The sequence below is a fragment of the Chrysochloris asiatica genome, unplaced genomic scaffold (assembly GCF_000296735.1).
Source record: "Chrysochloris asiatica unplaced genomic scaffold, ChrAsi1.0 scaffold00215, whole genome shotgun sequence".
Classification (NCBI taxonomy): domain Eukaryota; kingdom Metazoa; phylum Chordata; class Mammalia; order Afrosoricida; family Chrysochloridae; genus Chrysochloris; species Chrysochloris asiatica.
The window spans coordinates 2,612,763-2,634,134 of NW_006408733.1; the positions used below are offsets into that span (position 1 = coordinate 2,612,763).

Sequence of the window (21,372 nt, forward strand, 5' to 3'; positions counted from 1 at the left end):
ATTACTCTGAGGGAGAAAGATGAGGCTTTCTGCTTATCCCAAAATTTAAAGCCTTGGAAACTTTATACAGAGTTGCTTTGAGTTGGAACCGAATTGGAGGCACACCACCACCACCACTACCACCAGCGGGTTTGAAGTGGTATCTCACTGTGACTTTTATTTGCATTTTCCTGGTGTGGCACTGGAATGGTAATAACAAGGTTGGTGGTTGGAACGCACCAACTGCTCCTTGGAAACCATATACATGGTTGCTATGAGTTGGAACCAACTTGATGGCACTTAACAACAAAAATGACTAATAATATTGAGATTTTATTGTTTTCTTATTGGCCATGTATATATCCATTATCTGCTCATTTAAAAATTGGGTTATTTGTTTTATTGTTGAGCTATGAGCTGTTAAGCATTGAAAGTGACTCTAATTTAGGCAAATCACTCACTGCTCCAGGAAGATTAAAGGGCTAGAGTTTGTCTTTGTTTTTATTTTCAGGCATATAAAGTTTTCTGGAGTCATGGTGTGACACTGTAGGATAAGCACTAGACTACTAACCACACAAGCTTGGCAGATCAAACCCACCACTCCTTGGAAACCCTATACAGTGTTGCTATGAGTCAGAAACGACTCAATGGCTCTAAACAACAACATAAAGTTTTTAAAAAGAATCCTTTTCCATAGTTACTGTGAACTGAGTCCCGGTGTAGCACTGTAGGATAAGCACTGGACTGCAAATCTCAAAGAGTACTGGTGTGAGTCTGTGGGTTAATGCGTTGGACTGCAAAGTCAATTTGAATCGCAAGTTGGTGGTTCAAGCTCACCAGCTGTTCCTTGGAAACCCTATACAGGGTAGCTGTGAGTTGGAACCGACTTGACGGCACTTAACAACAACAACAGCTAACCTCAAGGTGGTCAGTTCGAACCCACCAGCCATTCCTTGGAAACCCTATACAGGGTCTCTGTAAGTTGGAACCAACACAATGGCACTTAAACACAACAAATGTGAACTAGGATCTACTGTCATTATTAGTGTATCCTGATCCAGTGAAGAGGGCTTCGAAACCCAAATGAGTTCTCTTGGAAAGTCTTGCTTCCACCATGGCAGCATCTTGCTGTCCTCTCATCTCTGGTCCTGAGTGAGTGACTGAAGTCATCTACTCTGAAAAGAAAGCACCCACTGGGTGTGGTAAGTCATGTCTTTTTGTTGAAACTGCCAGAAGGATAAAGTGAAGCAGGAATTGTGGAGACCTGAAGGAAATGACTAGTCCAGGATCTTTAATATTGCTGACACCAGAGTAAGAAAGTATTGCCATCAGTGGCTCTCAATGGCAGAAGGGAGACTGCTGATTTCCCTTTTAGATCCTAAAACATATGAGGGGGCTTCAAAACATTCATGGAAAACTTCCATTTCATTTTTCCATGAACTTTTTGAAGTTCCCTCATATGTTCTCTACCTCTTACCTTAAGCAATGGCTGAAAGGTACATGTAGTTGTTTTTAAGTACCATTGAGTCAGTTCTGACTCGTAGAGACCCTATATAGGGTTTCCGAGGAGCAGCTGATAGCTTTAAACCACCAACCTTGCATTTAGCAGTCTAGTTCTTCCTATAACGTGCCACACTTAATAATTGCTTTCTGATTAAAATTATTCCTTTTAAGCAATCACTTCCACAGGAGGGCCACTTGATGCCTAAAATGCTGTTTTATGAACTCTCTCTCAAATCTCCCCATAAGACACACACACATGCACACATGCATACACACACACAAACTAATCACTGGGTCTCGGAGGCCAAGGGCATCCTTAGGATGTTGCTACCAGGTATAAACTCACAGACTAGAGGAATGACATAGATTCACCTGGGGTCTGGTAAGTCTCCTACATACTTTCATTCAATAAACACTGATATTAGTTCTGAGTCTGGTACTCTATGAGTTTTCCTTTTAAGGCTCACACAAGTAAACAACCATATTCTACAATGTAACATTACCTAGAACAAGGAACAATTAATTCTGCCAAGAGATATCAAAGAAAGCTTCCCCGAGGAAGTGATAACTTGGATCAGAGGTTGCATAACGGTATCACGATGTGTTCTTACCAGGGCTATTTGCCAGTAGAGAAAAGAGGGAACTTCAGCATGTACCCAGGTCTCTGTGGGAGGCATCTGTGGGATAGGAGTCTGAACTTCCAGACTTGAGGCAGGCCCACCCTGGCCTGACATGAGCTTAGTCTCTTGACCCATGTTGGTGTGAAATGAATAGGTGGAATCTAGGCTAAGCCTTCTCAGCTCAGGAATAGGAAAAAGAAACCAATCTCCAAGCTTTCTTGCCTTTGATTTCATATTTATCAAGGGAAATACTGTTTTCATTTCGTGGCAAATATTTGTTACTTTGAACGGGAACTTGCCCACCTTGTGTTTCTCCTGAGCTGCTTTATCCTGTTTCCTGAGTTGTTAGCTTTGAGGTTGTGTAAGATTTGTTAGAGGGTTTCCAGTCACATCAAAGGGCAGAGACTACCTCCCCTGGGCCTCAAGTTAGCTTCAGGAGGTCTCTCTTGCCTTTTTGTAGTGTAGTTGCTTCTTCCAAAGAAAGTGTAGCTCTGAACATCCAAATCTGGCTGGATTTCCTCTCGCTTACTACTTTGGTTTGTTGGTTATGTGCCATGGAGTCAGTTCCGACTCATAGCGACCCTGTACAGGGTTTCTGAGGCTGTAAATCTTTACAGGAGCAGAAAGCCTCATCTTTCTCCAGTGGAACAGCTGGTAGTTTTGAACTGCTGACCTTGCGGTTCGCAGCCCGATTCATAACCACTAACGTTACTAGAGCTCCCATATTTAAAGGTGACATGGCTCCTTATCAGTCTGGCTTTTTAGTTTCAAGCAGCAGCAGTCCGCTCTAGCTGACGTATTCAAAAAGGAATGTATTGGAAGTAAATCTGCTTGACACAAAGTTAAAAGAACTAGGCTCTGAGAACAAAAGCAAACCAAAGGAGACTGAGCAGCAGGAGCAGAAGACTGGCTGGGCCTACCATTGGTATTAGACCTCCAGATTCTTGACTGTTTCTCATTCCTTCTTGTAGCTCCATGTCACCCCCATGAAGGGCCCAATCACCAGCAAGAGCATCCGATCGGTCAAATCACTCTGGCTGGACTGCTATAGATTTGTGTCCCCAAGATGTCTACAACAGGGTCCCCCTACCCCATCCCCAAGAAGCAAGTGTTTCAATGTCTCTGTAGTCCTGTTTGGGGGAGTGGTGAGCAGTTTAGAAGAGGTATTACATAAAGAGACCCCTGGTGCATAAACCATCCTCAGGGATAAATTGAGGCTGGGATTTAGTTGAGATTGTATTCCCCACAAGAGCAGTATAAGTGAGGAATAATAATAATTACTGTCCTTATTTATTGAGGGCCTACTATGATCCTGACCCCAAATATATATCATCAAACTTCATTTAATCTTTATCTTACAATTGAGGAAGGCTAGGATTATTTCTAGAATCATGCAACCACTGGCATTAACATTTAGGTCTGCTAATTTTTAGAGTTTACATTCTTTGTTCCTAACTATACTGGCTTCTGGAGTCCTGGTATAGTGCTGTGGGATAAGCACACGACTGTGAAGTACAAGGTCGGTGGTTCAAACTCACCAGCCTCTCCTTGGAAACCCAATACAGGGTTGCTATGAGTCGAAACTGACTCGAAGGCACTCCACAACAGCATGCTGTTTTCTGGAGTCCTGGTATAGTGCTGGAGGATAAGCATTGGACAGCTGACCTCAAGGCCGTACATTCAAAGCCACCAGTGACTCCTCGGAAACCCTGTACAAGCTTGCTATGAGTCGGAACCAACTCAACAGCACTTAACAGCAACAACATGCTGGTTTTCCAAGTCCTGGGGCACAGTGAGTTGTAAGCACCAATCCGTCCCTGTCCTGTTGTGAGAAATCACAGGGTAGCTAGTAAGCTTGTCTGTAAACCCATCTCTGCTCTTTCCAGGTGGTTGCTGTCTGTTGCTATTTGCACCAGAATTCCTTTGGCCTCAGTCAGTTAATAAGTTGTTAATAAGTTGTTGTTGTGTGTCTTCAAGTTGGTTCCAACTCATAGCAACCCTGTACAGGGTTTACAAGGTGTGGCTGGTAGGTTTAAAATGCCCACATTTTGGTTAGTAATCCAATGTTTGCCTTACATGCCATACCAGGACTCTAGTTAATAAGTACATTCCTCCTTTGTCTTGGAGTCCTGGTGTGGCACCATAAGATAAGCACAAGGTCGGTTTGAACCTCAAGGTCAGCAGTTCAAACTCACCAACCTCTCCTCGGAAACCCCATACAGGGTCACTATGAATCAAAACAGACTGAACAGCACTTAACAACCACCACCTTTGTCTTGCTATCAAAGTCATATATAATCTACTACTTTGTTTTTCTGGGGGTTTTAGTTTTGTTTTTACTCGATGCTTTTCTTGACGTAGAAAAAGCAGTAGAGAGTATGTGTGTGGTCACATTCACCCCTGCTAGGCTCCCAAAACCATAACACAAGCACCGTAACGGATGCTAGGTATACAAGCTCCTGGGCTTTAGAGGCAACTCTGTGGTATGAGTAGCTGACCAGATACACCAGTAAATCAGCAAGCTTTTCTAGGTGAATGCTACTGGCATGTATTTATATATCTCCAGAGCCGATAGATAAAATCCATGCCACATGCACATGGCATGCTGGGATCTAGTCCTGTACCAAGTCTAGCACGTGGCTTCTATGTGCAGCCCTGGTCTGGAGCTCTAGAATTAGACTGTCCTCCCATTGAAAATGCTGACCAGGTGACTTCTCAGCCAACTGGGAAGTTCTGTTCAAATAGAAGAGGACTTTCAGGAGAGGGGTCTGGCTGTCCTTTGACCGGAACCAGCTGTTGCCTTCTTTGAGCAATACTGTTGGGTTCTATTCAGAGCCTGAATTACTTTCTATTATTATTTGAGTCCCTATTTTTGAGAAACAAAATGAACCTTGTTGTTGTTGTTGTTGCTAAATGCCTTCCACTTGGTTCTGACTCACAGCGCCCCTACATAAAGCTTCTGAGGCTATAAATCTTTGCAGGAGCAGAAAGCCTCATTGGTTCCAACTCAGCGACCCTGTGTAGGGTTGCTAAGGAGTGGCTGGTGGGGTTGAACTACTGACGTTATAGTCCAGTGCTTATCCCACAGCACCAATTTTCATTTTGGCCCGAGAAGACCAGGAGAGCAAAATGAAAAAGTTCACCTGGCCACCATGTATCTAATTATGCCCATATTCACCTGTCTCTTTGATAGATGTGTAGATAATATCTGAAATGAGGCAGCCTAGGAGAGCAGAATGGATTCCGACCTTGGGCTTGGAGGTGAGCTGAAGGAAAAGAAATGAGTCATTATAACAAAAGCAAGCAAAGGCTAGAATGGGTGTCTGTAGAGAAAAGGTGGTGTGTATGCCCTCGATAGGAATGCGACAGCCCAGCATTCTTTCTCAGTAACTGCTGATCTGAAAAGGAAGTTTGGTTCCATTTCTGAGACAATCAGTGCCCATTCAGTTTCACCTACTGGTCTTGGCTATCTATCAGGAACCCCCAGTGAAGAAGGTGAACTTCCTTTCCTTGCACTTTCTTATTCTGGCTGCCTTCTTATAAAGCCCCATCTTTGGATAGAGAATTTAATGTATAATTAAAAAGCAAATGCATTGCCTCAAGGGAGCATTTACAATTTAGGTGGTCGTGGTGGTGGTTACATGCCATGGAATCGGTTCTGACTCATAGCGACCCTGTACAGGGGTTCTGAGGCTATAACTCTTCACAGGAGCAGAAAACCTCATCTTTCTCCTGCGGAACAGCTGGTAGTTTCGAACTGCTGACTGCATATGCGGTTCGCAGTCCGATTCGTAACCACTATGCTACCAGAGCATTTATATATAAGCAACGATTCATGCTTTGTTGGATTTCCAAAAGTAGACAACATAATTTTGTTGAAGGATTTCTGGCCTCTCAAGTATTTCAACCAATATAGTACCATCTCCAAATTATTGAGACTAGGATAAGTACTGGACTGAGAACCACAAGGTCAATGGTTGGAGCCCACCAGCTTTCTGTGGGAGAAAGATGAGGCTATCTCCTTCTGGAAAGATATACAACCTTGGAAACCCTATACAGGGGGACCAGGAGTCAGAATCGACTAAACAGCACTTAACAACAGCTATAGTCTAAAAGAAAGGCAAATACATTTTGTTTGTGGTATGGACTAAAGGGAGTCCTGATGTGGCGCTGTGGGTTAATGCGCTGGACTGCAAAGTCAGTTTGAACCATAAGGTCGGCGGTTCAAGCTCACCAGCTGTTCCTTGGAAACCCTATACAAAGTGGCTATGGGTTGGAACTGATTTGACTTAACAACAACAAAAGCTAACCTCAAGGTGGTCAGTTCAAACCCACCAGCCACTCCTTGGAAACCCTATACAGGGCAATGGCACATAACCCTAATGGACTAACGACCCACTACTACCACAAACAAGGCCAGAAGATACAAACTTGGGAAATTATTCACCACACATATTGGTTGCTAAGTACCATCAAGTCAGTTCTGACTCGTAGCAACCCTATATAGGTTTTCCAAGGAGCAGCTGGTGGGTTTGAATTGCTGACCTTGTGGTTACCAGTCTGATGATTATATTAGAGCACCACACCAGGACTCCATATATAATGTGTGTTAATATACATATGTAGTAATTGCCTGAATATATATAGACATCTAAAAAATCTATAAGAAAAGGACCAATAACCCAATAAGGAAAATTGACAGAGGAAATTGTCATATCATAAATTAATACAAATGGATTTTATTGTATTTTTTCTTTTGTGACTTGGTAGCTCTTTTCTTTTGATTACTGAATAATATTCCATTGTACTGGTGTACCAGAGATTTTGTAGCCATTTACCATTTTTTAAAACTCATTATTGTGAACTGAGTGAAGGTTAACAGACAAGAGCATCAGCTTTACATTCAACAAGCCATATGCCTTATTTCAATGATTACAATCCCCACAACAGTTATCCTACTTCCTCCCTGTGGCTCCCCATTTATATCTTAGATTTGACAAATGAACAAAGCAAAAATATTTGATGTATACAAACAAAACAAAAAATATATACTTATTTAAATGTTCCTTGATTACAAATGAATTTTAAATGTACACAATGATATGAAATCTCACTAATAGCTAAAAAGTGTTGATGGAAACAATGCAGTACATTTTTCACCCTTCAAATTTTCAGAGCTCAAAAATTTGATAATGCTTTGTATTTCTGAGGGTATGGGGAAATAAGCACTCCTATATTGCTGATGGGAATGTAAATGGAAGCAATCTCGTTGTAAGCAACTGGATGATTTGACAATGGATGACCATGCAGCTATCAAAAAAAAAAAAAAAAAGGGAGACAGTTCTATGTGCTAACACTGAATGAGCTCCAAGATATGCCTTCAAATAAAAAATGAAAGTGCAGAATGCCTTTAACAGGTCCCTAGAGAGAGAAGCTGTATCTATCATAAACTTCTATACACTGTATAATGTAGTGTAGCCCAGATACATACCAGGCTGTGGGAACACACAAAAGGAACGCAGTCCTGACAAAGGGAGGGCTGCTGCTCTCTCTCACCTTTCCTACTCATTGCCTAGTCCTGCTCCATCTGAAGTCCAAATCTTGCTCTCCTAGAAAGGCTGCCTGGACACCCAGAGCTGGCAGTTCTTTTCACTGCTGATGCTCATACAAGAGAGTGGCCTTTGGAATCAGATGTGGTTGCCTTTAGGTGCCGTAGAGTTGGTTCTGACTCCTAGTCACCATATGTACCACAGAATGAAACACTGCCCAGTTCTGTGCCATTCTCATAATGGTTGCTAATTTTGAGCCTATTTTTACAGTCACTGTATCAATGCATCTTGTTGGGGGGTCTTCTTTTTCACTGACCCTGTACTCTACTAAGCATGATATCTGTCCTTCTCCTGTGGCTGGTCACGCCTGACAAAGTCTCACCATCCTGGCTTTAAGGATTATTCTGGCTGTACTTCCTCCAAGACAGATTTGTTCATTCTTCTAGCAGCCCAAGATGTATTCATTTTCTTTCTCAATCCCATACAGGAATCAGATATCATGGGGTTAACTTTTCCTCCACCGCTTATTAGTTACCTGACCAGGATGAGATATTAAAGTTTCAGCTTTTCCACTTGTTGAGTAGAATTATGGTGATATCTACTGCTCCTGGAGAGTCCTGGTATGACACTTTAGGATAAGCACTGGACTGCTAACCACAAGGTTAGTGGTTCAAACCCATCAGCTACTTCTTAGACTCCCTATACAGGGTCACTGTAAATCAGAGCCAACTGGATGGCACTTAACAACTTGTCATGGATGACAGGATTTAAAAAGATATGTAGAGCTCTTAGCACGTGCCTGGTACCAAAGAAGTGGTCTTCAGAATTCAAACTATTGTCATATCGTTGCCCCAAATCCAACAAAGAGAGAGGAGGCATCAAAGCAAGAAAATACAGGGACTTGTACAGTGGACAGTTACTTTGGTATGATGTTATCAGTACAGATGATAAGTGTCCAAATGTGTGGAATGGAGGCCTCCCACCCATCAGCACATTGTGGAAAGACCTGGCCAAGAGCCTATAGCTCTAACCTTGGCTATGACTGTTATTTGGGGGCTCTTTAAAGACCCCTCTCAGGCCTCACTCCTGAGATACTAAGGGACTCAGGCATCTGTCTCTTTATCTAGTGAAACAACATTATACATGTATGCAGATTTCCATCCTTTCCACATACCCTACTACCACCACTAAAGAAGATTCCAGTTTTGCTGCAGTTTCTTCCTTCTCCTTCCCCTCAGGTGTCTTTGGGCTTTTGTGGAAAAATAAGAGATCAGAACAAAAGACCACCAGGAATATACCTGTGGTTAAACAAGTTGGGCTAACTGCTTGTTACATTGAAGGAATATGCACAGCAGCTGGGTCATCGGACCTCACATTAAGAGGTTGTTAGGACTTGGGAGTGCCTGAGGGGCACAAAGGGTTAAGTAATCAAAGAGCTTGATTACTAACCAAAAAAAGGTTGTTGGTTAAAGCTCACCCACAGGTGACTCAGAATAGAGGCCTGGTGATCGGCCTCCCAAAGGTCACAGTCTTGAAACCCCTATGGAGCAATTCTATTCTGTAGATACGGGGTTGCCATGACTTAGAATCAACTCAACAGCAACTGGTTTGGTTTTTTGCTAGATTCATTTATCAATTTAGAAAGGACTTATGCTAGAATTTAGTAATTCTGGAGAGGGTTTAAGGAAGCAGAGACTTTCTCTGTATTGGAGCCAGAAAACAGGGATCGTTCTATGTTTGAATATCCTAATAAATCTTACCTAGAAAAAGGAGAGTCTGGAGCAAGACAAAAGTTATAATTGATAAAGAAGCAGCAGTGGTTCATATTAACCAGGACAGAGCGATGTCCTGTCGTTTTTCTGGCTTGAACAATGTTCATGCTTTTGCCAGTGTTGAGACAAAATTAAATGGTCACAGAATGGCCTTGTCTAGTGTGTCCTGTGAATTTGTTTGTGCTGAACAGGAGAATACCAAGGCCTTGTTGGGAATGTTAGGTCAGCTTCTATTAACACTAAGGTCTAGATATAGTACCAGGCCAGTTCCCAGATGTTAGCAGCTGCTTCTCTTTCTCAGAAGAGGCCAGAAGATGAGAATGGGCAAGCAGGATTTCGGGAGAAGTTTCTTGAGGAGTTAGGCTGAGAGTTGCTGTAGTGTGTGCAAGAGAAGTGAAGTAGCAGAAAGGAAAGAGTTCCTTCAGAAGAACTGCCATGGACTTAGTAGCTCCTTCCTGGTGGTCAAGAAATACAAGTAAAAACTCGAGCAATGTTTAAATAATTGGTTTCTGAGCTATGTGTTTTCATTGATTAACCTAAGACCAACCATGTGGATCAGGGTCTAAAAAAGGCCAACTTTCAAACCAAGAGGTTCTAAACCAATGTCTTAGAGCCCAGAGCTCCAACTAAAGCAGAAGCATGGGTTGAGAAGGTGTTTGCAGAAGGGCCAGGGCCACAGGCATTTATCAGAAGACAGCTGCCTTCCACCTCCAGACGACTCAAGGTGCCTCAGGAAACGGCAGCCTTGACTCCTAGACCAGTGTTCTGGTAACACCAACAAAAATTTTCAGCCAGGGATGCCAAGATGGGGAGGGAGAGCATGGTTCTTGCCCCCAAGTGAGCTGATCCTTAGAAGAGGGAAGTCAGTTCTTATCTATAGTAGAGAGAATAGTCCTGGGAGCAGGATCAGCTCAACAAAAAACAGCCTAGTCTCTCCCAGAGATGGAACATTTCTTGTCAGAACTGGTGTTCATAGGATAGAGATTTGAAAAGTAGAAGTGGGGGAGCGGCATAGCGGATGGCAACAGAGCATTCTTTGGAACATTTCATTGGCTGTTGTAACTTCCTTTTGCTGGGAACCAAGGGGAATGATGGGGGTTCCCCAAGACAAAGGCCTTGAGAACCAGACTCTGGCCTGTAAATTCTATCCAGACCCTAGGGAATATGCAGATGTCCAACACTCAAAGGACCCACTGAGGGCAGCAGGGTGCTACATCTGACCCAGGCAGGCCAGCTTGTTGTTGCTATGTGCCGTCGTCCTCTAGTCGGTTCTGTTTCATAGCGAACATGTATACTGTTTCCGAAGAAAGGCAAGCCAGGAGGCCTAAATTATGCTGGGTAGTGAAAGAAAAGGGGGCAGGAATGGAAAACAAGTGCGGCTGGAGGGAGTCAAAGAGCTGGAGGTCTGGAAAGAGAGTTGTTTTAGGGTCAGAGGAAATGGGATGGAAGCAAGATCCCAAGGCGGGTGTATTTCCTTGAAAGAAAAGGGGGTAGCCTTCTAGTACCCTGGAGGCCCGGTCTGGACCCCCAACATTGAGGGGGATGTCCAGGTCCCCAGGGATCCGGCCTACCCATCGCCTGCGTCTGGGAGCACCTGGCCAGACATAACTGGAAGCAGCTAAGTGTGCAAGACGCCCCCTCCTCGTACCGGTCCGCCAAACTCTCACCTGTCTGGTCTGGGGCAAGAGCCCAGTGCCCGGCGGGTGAACGAGTGTCTGCCCTGTGAGCAGACGCTGTGAAGGGGCCGGAGGCTCCCCCCGCAGTGCGGTGGCTCTGCGATCCCTCCCCGGTGGCCGGACGTGGCGCCTCCCCCGCGGCGGCCAGAGCCTGGAGGTGGGGTCGGGAGCCGGAGCCCTGGGCTCTGATGTCACCGCGCGGCCGCGGGCGTCCAGGAGCGCGCCTGGGGTAGGAGTCTTAGGTAGGCTGCAGGCTGGGGCCCCGGGGCCTGGGGGCGGGCGGGCGGAGGATCCCGCTGCTGCGGGACCGACGGGCGCGCTTTCCGGGAGGAGGTGGGGTGCGGGGAGCTGCGAGCCTTGAGTAGCCGGTACGTTCTGCTTGGAGGTGTCCGACTCCGCAGCGAGTGTGCTCTGGGGTACTCTATCGGGCCCCTGCGCGCCTTTCCTTTTGTAGAGGTGTAGGCAGGGAGACAGATCCAGAGAAGTGCCGGAGCAGCCGGCGAGCGCGCGGTGTGGACAAAGTCTGCTGCTGTAGGGGTCTCACTCCTCCAGCCCTAACCCAGACTGGCTGCGGAGCGCTTGAACAATCGGTTCCTCCCGCCGCCGTTGACTGCGCAGAGCCCTGCTCGCTATCTGAGCTCTCCTTCCCCTACGGTGAACCCAATAGGAAAGGCCGAGAAATGCGCCGGTCAGCGGGCATCCACTCTGCCCGCGGCCGCGCGACCCCGCGCCCATGCCGCACCCGGTGACTCTCCCGCTCCCTGCGACCGCCAAGACTTGGTCCTATTTCCTCCCAGAGCCTGAACCTCCAGGTACGTGGTCTGCCCACGCCCGCGGCCCGCTCTCCGCAAGGTGCCGCCATCGATCCTCGTTTCTTTTGTAAGGCACATAGCTAGGCGCTTTGTACGCCAGGCACCTGGACTGGATCCCAGCACACCAGCCGCTGCTCAGAGGGCGAATGCTACTCCTGGTGCGCTGTTGGCGCCCACAAGCCGGAAGCGTGGGGGGTGCGGTCCACGAGAACTGAGGAACTTCCCGAAACGCCCCTCCCGACCTAATCTAGGGTGCTGGGATTCAAGACCTGGGACTCAGATCACCGAGCAAACAGAGCTCGAAAGTGAGCCCTGAGGGACAGTCAGGTCAGGAGAGAAGGCCACTACAACCCTTTCACAGAGTGGTTAGATGAGAAGGGACTTTTGAGAGAGGTACAATTTAATTCAGGATCATTTGTTGCATGTGAGGCGGGTCATTCTCCTGTGCTTCTCCTGTCTCCTTTCCTGGATCGCCTCCCATTACCTTGTTGTTAAGTGTCATAGAGTCGGTCCCAACTCATAGCAACCCTATATAGAGTTTCTGACTAGCGGCTAATGGGTTAAACAACGACCTTTCATTAGCAGTCCAGTATTTATCCTAAAGTATTACACCTTAGTTTGTTTTTTACCCACCAGAAAATTTCATTTATTAGTTCGTCTATTTCCCCAACATTCTCTAACGAAAGACCTAGCTCTGCCTGTTTGTTTGACCCACCTTCTCTCTGGACCCATAGCCCAACCACCTGATGGACTTGCCACAGACACCACAAGCCCACCGGACCCAGATTGAATGAGCTCTGAACTCCTTCCTTTGTCCCCATTTTAGCGTCCTCCTTCCTGAGACTGGCACCTCCACTTCTGTCCCCCCAGCTCTGAATCCTGCAGTCACCTTTGTGCCCTCTTTCTCCCTTATGCCTTTATTCAGTTAGTAAATATGTATCAAATGTGCCCCAACCCCAAGGCTGGTAGTTTTCTAACAGGGGCTCCATGCTGCCCCATTCCTCTCCACCAAGTTTGGAAAAACACCCACAGAATTCTGTGAGCTCCATCTTGTTCAACAGTAGGTACAGTTTCTGTGGCTCAGCCCATGCTGGGGCCACTTAAGTGTAGCTTCCCACAGCCACAGGGTCTGGCTGGACAGAAAACCCCTTGCTGAGGCCCCAAACATTATGAAAGCAGCTGAGTCCTCTTGGCATAGACTCTTCTTCCCAGTGTGAAATCTTGTATGGGCATGGGCATCAACCTACTGGGGTCACCACTACAAAAGCATCCTCCTAACAAATTGAGCTTAGTAACAAAACTGAGATGTTGGGCACATTTTTATTATCCTTTCAAATTGCTATTTTATTTGGTGAACTCAGAATCCTGAAGTTAACACAGTAACTCACAAGGAAGAGCTTTTTCAAGACGTTTTTTGAGGAAATGTTTATATTTGAATGTGATTATGGTGACTGTGAATGTGCTGTGAAGTAGGCTCCAGCTCATAGTGACCTTGTATAAGGTTTCCGAGGCTATAACTCTTTACGGGAGCAGAAAGCCTCATCTTTCTCCTGAGGAACTGCTAGATGTGACAGCCCAACATAAGGAGGCATGGGTGGCATGAAGAGGGTGAACTGTGGTCCCAGACTGGGTTCAGAAAGACTGGGAAGAGAGGGCTGGTGGGCTGGGCAGCCAGAGTGGGCTTCCTAGAGGAGGTAACTGTCTTTTCAGGAAGTAGCTGTGCTTTTTCTTGTTTCCTGAAGTGAAAGATGGAAATACCTTGCAGAAGAGGTCCTCAGACCTGATTGTCACTCCAGGCTGGGTTTGATCAGCGTAAAGATTCCCCTAGTTGAGTGATACTGAGATATTTTGGTCCCAAGTCAGCTGAAAATGTTTTAGGAAACACTATATCCTTCCACTTTGACCAGGAACCTTACTTAGACTATTAGGACTCAAGGAAGTGGGGTAGAGGGTGCCCCTGAGGAGTCTGCTTCTTGATCTTTCAGGTCACTCTACTCTGCACTCCCTCCCAAGCAGCTCAGCAAAGGCAAGCCCTCACAAAGCTGGGTTCCCTACCCTCCAGACCGCTCTCACCCCAGGTGAGAGGATGATCCCAAGCTTGGGCACTGCATACAGATCCACTCCTTCCCTAGCCCTCCTTCCTAAGACTGGGGAGGTATTGATTTCTGGCCAGTTCGGCTCCTAGCTGTACTTGCTCTATTTGTTCCTAATAATGTGTAAGTAACCTGCTCAGTGTCCATAGTAGCAACCTCCTCACCTATTCTGCCGCCTTCCCGAGAGAGACTACTAGAGAAATGAAGAGGACTAGGCAGAAGTTAAGCAATCCTACTTCTTTTCTACTAAGATTGCCTCCACGTCTCGTCTCCTCTCTGCAAGTCTGCTCCCTGTGTTGCCTTTCAACAAATAGTTGTTGAACACTAACTGCATGTCTGGCACTGAGGGTACAGAGATGAGTAAGAGCAGGGCCTGTCCTCAGGAAGCTCAGGGGTGGAATAGAAGGAGGAAATAATAAAACAGCCAACAATGACATGAAGTGATGAATGCTGTCATGGAGCAAGCTCAGACACTGTTGAAATCCCAAAAGGTCAGGAGATCTCTGAGCAGCTGAGTTCTGTAGGAGAAACAAGAGTAGTAGGACAAAGAAGGGGGGAAGAGCCAATCAGTCCTAGACAAAAGCCAGAGTCTCCGCAGAAGCAAGGACTACATTTTTTTTTTTTCTGGAATGTGCTAATAGTTTCAAGGGAGGCTGGGGCAACTGTTTCCCATAGAGGAGTTTGGGCTTTATTGGAAGCTTTAGGCAGCTGGGGTGGAGGGGGCGGGGAGCAAGCGGGAAACTAGCTTTCAGCAGAATCTGTTTCTAGGAAATTGATTCTGGCTGCAGTGAGCTTAGAAGCAGACCCAGATTCCAGGCAGGGCTCTGCCACTTACCATCTGCGTGCAAAAGCATTTCCCTTTCAGGGCCTTAATGTCATATTCTGTAAAATACAGATTACAGTTGGGAAAATCAAGATAAGTGTTTAAATAAACACCTGAAACCTAACTGGCACACAGGGAGAGAGGAAAGGAAGCTGCCCCTGCCCCATGACCAGGGTCTTCCGCTCTCCTTTCTTGGCATCCTCTACAATCTTTTAACAATCTAGGATCACATGAAGAAGCAGGCTGGGAAGGAAAGGAATATGAGTTCATTCTCAACACATCTGTTCCCAGGAGGTAGCGGTTTAGACGCTGAGGTGGTGGCCCTGGGTAGACCTACTGGGGAATGGGCTAGTCTCTGATGGAAGGATTGAGGTTTTCCACCTCTAGATTTCAGGGCTTTACCTTCTACCCATGCTCTCTCTGAAGTTACTCGGCCAAACTCCAGAGGTGGGGTATGCCTTCGAGAGCAGTGGGAGGAAAATGACATGTGACCAGTACCCTCTTGTCCCCCCTTTTATGGTAGAGGAGCCATCAAGTTGTCCTAAGGCCAACCTGAGGCTCTTTACCCACCACGTCGTCTATATTCTTCCAGGACCCACGGAATCAGTTACCTTCAGCGCTCATCCCCTTGCTATGGATGCCTTGGGTTCTGGGGGCGAGAGCCCCTCCCTGACCTCTTCCACTCGTAGCCTGAACCTGCATCGACTGTCTGTGCACGCCGACTCAGCCTACAGCTCTTTCTCCGCGGCCTCCGGAGGTCCTGAGCCACGCACGCCGTCGCCCGAGACTGTCCCTGTTCCTTACCTAGACTGGGACTACGTGCACGTGGTGCGGGGCAGCCGGACACAGGTCCCCATCCCGTCCGCAGCAGTTTTTCGCACTTGCCAGCTGCCTCAGCCGGCCGCAGCTGCGCTCTGTGGACCGCATCTCGCAGAGGCACAAGGTACCCGGGAGGCGCTCAACAGGCAGGCCACCCCGCTGCTGTATGCGCTGGCGGCGGAGGCTGAGGCCACGGCTCGAGCTGCGGAGCCGCCCAGCCCACCGGCCTCGCGGGCTGCTTACCGCCAACGGCTACAAGGCGCGCAGCAGCGGGTGCTCCGGGAGACGTCCTTCCAGCGCAAGGAGCTCCGCATGAGCCTGCCCTCCCGCCTGCGGCCCGCCGCACCCGCGCGGCCTTCCACGGTGCACCAGCGCTCCGCCTCGCTCAGCCATCCACTAGGAGAGGTGGAAGGGTCGCGCTGCTGGGCTCCTGCGCCAAGAACCGCAGGCCTGGAGCGCCTCGCCAGCCAGAAGCGGCAATGGTGCTTCTCGGAGCCCCGGAAGCTGTATTGCATGGGTCAGGGCGCTGGGACTGCGGGGGAATGCTCCAGTGAGGCTTGCCGCAGTTCTTCCTTCAGCAGGCCGGAGCCCCAGGATTTGCAGCATGGTGCTGAGTTCGAAGGCCACCAGGTTCCATGGCTGCCCGGGACCCAGCTCCAAGCCAAAGTTGACCTGAACTTTGGATCCTTGAAACTCTGTGAGGCCTATAAGTCGACCAGTCGGAGTCAGAGCATTTCAGGCTTGGGCCGCTGGGGAGGCTCAGGTGGGATCATACCTGTTGTCCAGGTATGGAAGATGGGGATGCAGGCTAGAGGGAGGAGGTTGGATGGATCACCTAGAAGACTGAAAATCCACACCACAATTTATCAACTGTTTGCTTTTCCAGGCTACTCCCCAAGGACCACTGTGTCAAACCAGACTTACCAGGTAAGACATTTGTACCACTCTGGAAACAAATGTTGGGAGAGACAGCTTTCATATCTCTTGCCCAAGAAAAGAGAGGGTCCCTTACCTGCCCTCCTTCTGAGCACTCTGATTCTGTCTTTTGCACACCATATGCCCCAACCCACACCCACATTTCCTTCACTGTCTCGCTGGTGCAACACATAGTCACTATGGTCACTGTGGCTATCTGGAGTCATTGTGGCCAATGTGGGGGTCCCTGTTTCCAGGTTTTTGACTCAGAAGACAGTTACAGGGGTGTGTCCTGTAAAAGCCCCCCAGGACAGCCATGAGGACTATGAGCAGAAGGCCTCAAAGACCCACATGGGGTCTACCCAGCTCTTCTTTCTGCCTGATGATGAAGTTTTCCTGGATGAAAATCCCTTGTTCAGAAGGAGATTATCTCAAGACGCCTGTGACCCACAGGGTCTCCCAATCTGGTGAATTTCTTCTTGTTTCCAAGCTGAATGAGATACCCACCCCCACCCTCTTGCACTGGAAGGGAAGGAAGCCATCTCCTAGCCTGATTCTAGGATCAAAGTGGATGAGGGCAGGTAGTCTTTAGAAGCTACCACTTGTCTGTGGCTGGAGCTTTTTCTGATTCAGTGTCTTCTTCCTTTCTAGTACCCATGATCAACAGTATGGAGCTGGCCTGAACCAATGGACTGGTCAGGCTACAGTCACCCCAGAATACCATCTCCATGAACACCCAGAAGCTGCAGCGGCAGGCAACTGCTGGCAGGGAGTGAACGGTTCTGTAGGTGACTCCAGGATCACGTGTTGTCATCCCCCTGGTGACATTGCAACCACTGACCCCACTAGACTGCTGGCCACTGACTCAACTGCAGTTGCAGAGAGTGACTCCCTTAAACCTCTCCTAGCTGATGCCGTGAGACCTTCAGGCAATGATATCCCAGGGCCTCCTGACCATACTGCCAAGGCCCAGGGTGCTGGCAAACCTGGTTTCAGGCCACCATGGCCTAGTCAGCGGCTCAAGGAGCTAGTTCAGGAGTTGGCCAGGCTGGATCCCTCTCTGAGTGACACCCTTACACCCCACGCTAGCCCTGAACCACCCCTGGATATGTTGGATGGACTGATTCCTTTAGCTGACATCTGGGCTGCAATGCAGCCAACCTATGGGGAGACTAGAGAGGAGGCTGGTACTTCTGAGCCATGGTGAGTAAAAGGCATCAGGGACTCAGGGTATTCTAAGCCTAATCACTAGGTAGGGCAGTACAACCCAGGAGCTCTGTCTTTGTCCCCAGGTCCAGTCAACTCGGGGCATCCCAGCTCCTAACAACTTCTCAGGAGGAGATAAAGCTTGAAAACTCTACCACATACCCTGTGCCTGACCAGCCATATGGCCAGGGCCCCTCAGAGCCAACCCAAAGCATCCAGGCCAAGAAGGTGAGTGTGGAGGGGCAGGTGGAGGTCAGCTGGGGCAAAGGCCCAGAGGCTGGGCTGAAAAGTCAGGGCTTGCCTCCAGCTCTGAGTAGCCAGGCCCTCCATGCAGGTGGAGCTCGTTGACCTCCTCCAAGAGATGCTGCAGGAACTTCAGGCAGAACAGGAGCAGCTACAGGGGGCAGCCCAGGCATGTGCCAGGCACAGGGTGGCTCTGGAGTCCACGGTAGGACAGACCTGTTCACCCCGGGAGCTCGAGCGGTTCAGCAGGTTCATGGCCGACCTGGAGCGCGTCTTGGGTCTTCTCTTGCTGCTGGGCAGCCGCCTGGCCCGCGTACGTGGTGCCTTGATCCGGGTGGGCACAAACGGCGACCCTGAAGAACGGGTAAAAGGGGTTCAGGCAGCGGGTGTGCAGGGTGGAGAGGGGCCTGAATCTTCTGCAGGAACCATCCCAGAAGGGGCGGCACCCCGCCTCACTCACAGTGCCCCGGCCCCCACTGTTCCAGGCCTCTCTGCTGCAGCGACTTCAGCTTCTGCAGCGGCAGCAAGAAGACGCCAAGGAGCTGAAGGAGCACGTGGCGCGGCGGGAGCGGGCCCTGAGGGAGGTGCTGGTGCGGACTTTGCCAGAGGAGGAGCTGCGTGCTTACAGCAGCCTGCTGGCTGGCAAGGCTGCTGTCCTGGCCCAGCAGCGTAGTCTGGACGAGCGGGTCCGCCTACTCCAGGATCAACTGGATGCCATCAGGAGTGACCTTGGTCATCACTTCCTGCCCTCCAAGCCAGCCTGGCCTCCAGGGACCCGACCTCCGGATAAACCGCCCTTCCCACCTCCATCCTTTTAGTTATTGGCGGTGAGCCTGGTGGGCCCTGCTTCTTACCCACACGGTCCTGGGTGATGCTGGTTTGTTTGGTGCTTAAGGGCCTCAGGAGTGTGAGGGACGCTATACCCTATCACCAGGATGCTCCTTTCAAATGTTCTTATGTGGCCTAACCCAAGTCTTGAGTATTATATGATAATTAATTTATGGATATTAAACACTGCAGTATTCCTCTTTTTTGTGATGAGAGAGGGGCGCGCTCCTTCACAGCTGTAGAGAAGAGATGTGACAAGTAGAGGAGCACTTCAACTTAAGATGTAAAATGGGGTTTGTTTATTTGTTTTCCCATAAAAAAATTTTTTTTAATGTCTTGTGAATTATGTGATAGTTACATGGGAAAACATTAGTTTTACATTCATCCTATCATATATCGTTTCATTCCTATGGTTACAATCCCCTCCATGCATCATCAACCAACCAAAGGATATACACTACAAGCCTGCCCGCCCCCTGTATCTAAAGTCCCCAGCTGCTCCATCTCTCCTCGTCATCATCTCTGCCTCTATCTCAGGCATCACTGCTTCTCTGGGTAGGCTCCTGCTCTCCATTCTTCTCCCTTGATGGTCCCAGGGATCTCCGTTCCTAGGCTGAAAAGTTAATCACTCTCCAACTTGCTACAAAACGTCTACCTTTACACTTCCAACACTCACAATCAGTCCTGATAACAATTATTCACTATTGTATCACAAGAGACCCATCTGCATTGCATTTCATCAGCCTCGCCTAAACAGATTGGATACTACTCAGTGTAGATTCTACCTTCCTCCAGGCCCTCTGGATTTAGGTTCCCTCTTGAAAGCTTGTAAGCCAGTCACTTCTTGCCTTTGTACCCCCCTCCCCCTCATTTTGGGTAACCAATGTCCAAGTTGCCCATCCCTGTCTACTCTGTGTATGGAGGGGGTGGGAATGATCCTTGCTGTAAGGATTTGTTCCTCTTTTGAGCTACTGCATCCATAGGTGTAGGTCAGGTTCATCAAATGGTATCAGATTATTCTTTTTTCCCTCTTTTTTCTTCTTCTGGTTGAGCTCTGATCATCTAGTCATTGAAGCCATGTCAAGTGGGTATTATCTGCAAGTGTAGGTGTTCTTGTGCATATGCCCTCTCTTCTTATCAGCTGGACACTTCATTCTCCACTCTAGTCCTCTGTGGCTATGTCATTGACTCTGGGCCCAAAAATCCCCAGGTCTTGCCACACTGCTGGCCAACCAGGTCTCCACCCGGGTTCACAGAAGTCTATTGAACATTGTAGGGCTTAGCTTGCAGCTCTGTTGCTGTTTTTCCTTCTCTTCCCCTTATTGGTGATGAGTGTGGTCACCAATCAGAGAGTGTATTCCCATTGAGTCTTAGTCTTGGAAGGGGGTTTACACTGAGGGGACCTGACCCCTTGCCTTGATGTCTCCTGGGCAAGCAACTTGTTTGTTCTTGTAGTAACAGTTGGTCGGCCTATGTTGTTTTATATTTTTCCTGTAGGTCTTTCTTTCAAGAAGTATCTTCTGTTCTTCTAGCAACTCCAGGCTGGTCTGTTTGTCCTTTCAAGTGGAAATTTCCCATCTCTGAAGATCTGGATGTGGTTCAGGCTTCCAGTTATAGTCTTATGTAATGCAGAGGCTCCGCAGGAAGCCTCCTTCACTGTGTTTCCCCATATAATTTGATAAGAGAAGTGAGTGTGTGTGTGTGTGTGTGTGTGTGACCTCGAACATGTCAGGGTGGAGGGACTATTTGTTTACAAACTTCAGATACCAACTCTGACTGAAGGGGGAGAAAGGGATTTATTGGCAGAACATGAGTCAGGAACCTGGAATCTGGAAAGACTGGAGAAGCAGGCTTGAACACAGGAGACCCTAGGTGGATGCTGGTTCCTCAACTCCACTGCTTGACCAACCTTGAGGTTCTGGTGACTGCAGAGCTCCCCAAAAAGCCTAGATCTGATAAATTTGCTGGTTTCTACCTAAGCTGCCAGCTTCAGTTGTGAAATTGAGGGTACTGCCTCCCTTCAGGAGTTCTGCGTGGCACTGTAGGATAAACACTGGACCTCAAGGACAGTTTGAATTGCAAGGCCAGTTATGAGTGAAAATCAAACTCCATGACACTTAACAACAACAACAGCAACAGCAAGCCTCCCTTCAAGGCTCAAGAGAGTCTTTCCCTAAATTGAAAATGGATTCAGATGCTTGCTACACAACCCCCCACCCCCACCCCAGCAAATGTCTAGTCTACTGGACATTTGGGCACATTCATTCCAAGACTTGAAAAAAATTTTCTTCCTCTTTGAACTGTAGTCAAAGCTTAGTTTACTCACTTTTCCCTTGGAGAGACCAGGGCCCCTCTCTCCCTGTGTACACAAACAGAATCAGCATTCCATTCTAAGATGTTGTTGTTAGTGGCTATTAAATTGATTCCAACTCAAAGTGACTTTGTGTGTCACAGAGTAGAACTGTGCTCCATAGGATTTTTTATTTTAAGGTTTTTATTGTGGATTGAGTGAAAGTTTACAGGGCACATCATCA

At 47.9% G+C, this 21,372-nt stretch overlaps 1 protein-coding gene across 1 annotated transcript; it reads left to right on the forward strand.

The window, feature by feature from the left end:
• The first annotated feature begins 15,425 nt into the window (after nucleotides 1-15,425).
• Nucleotides 15,426-18,828, forward strand: SHROOM1 (shroom family member 1). The gene is made up of 6 exons (XM_006872944.1): nucleotides 15,426-16,573; nucleotides 16,832-17,028; nucleotides 17,213-17,764; nucleotides 17,854-17,995; nucleotides 18,102-18,374; nucleotides 18,496-18,828. The coding sequence occupies exons 1-6, from the start codon at nucleotides 15,461-15,463 to the stop codon at nucleotides 18,826-18,828; spliced, it is 2,610 nt and encodes an 869-aa protein (XP_006873006.1). The 5' UTR covers nucleotides 15,426-15,460.
• Nucleotides 18,829-21,372: the final 2,544 nt, after the last annotated feature.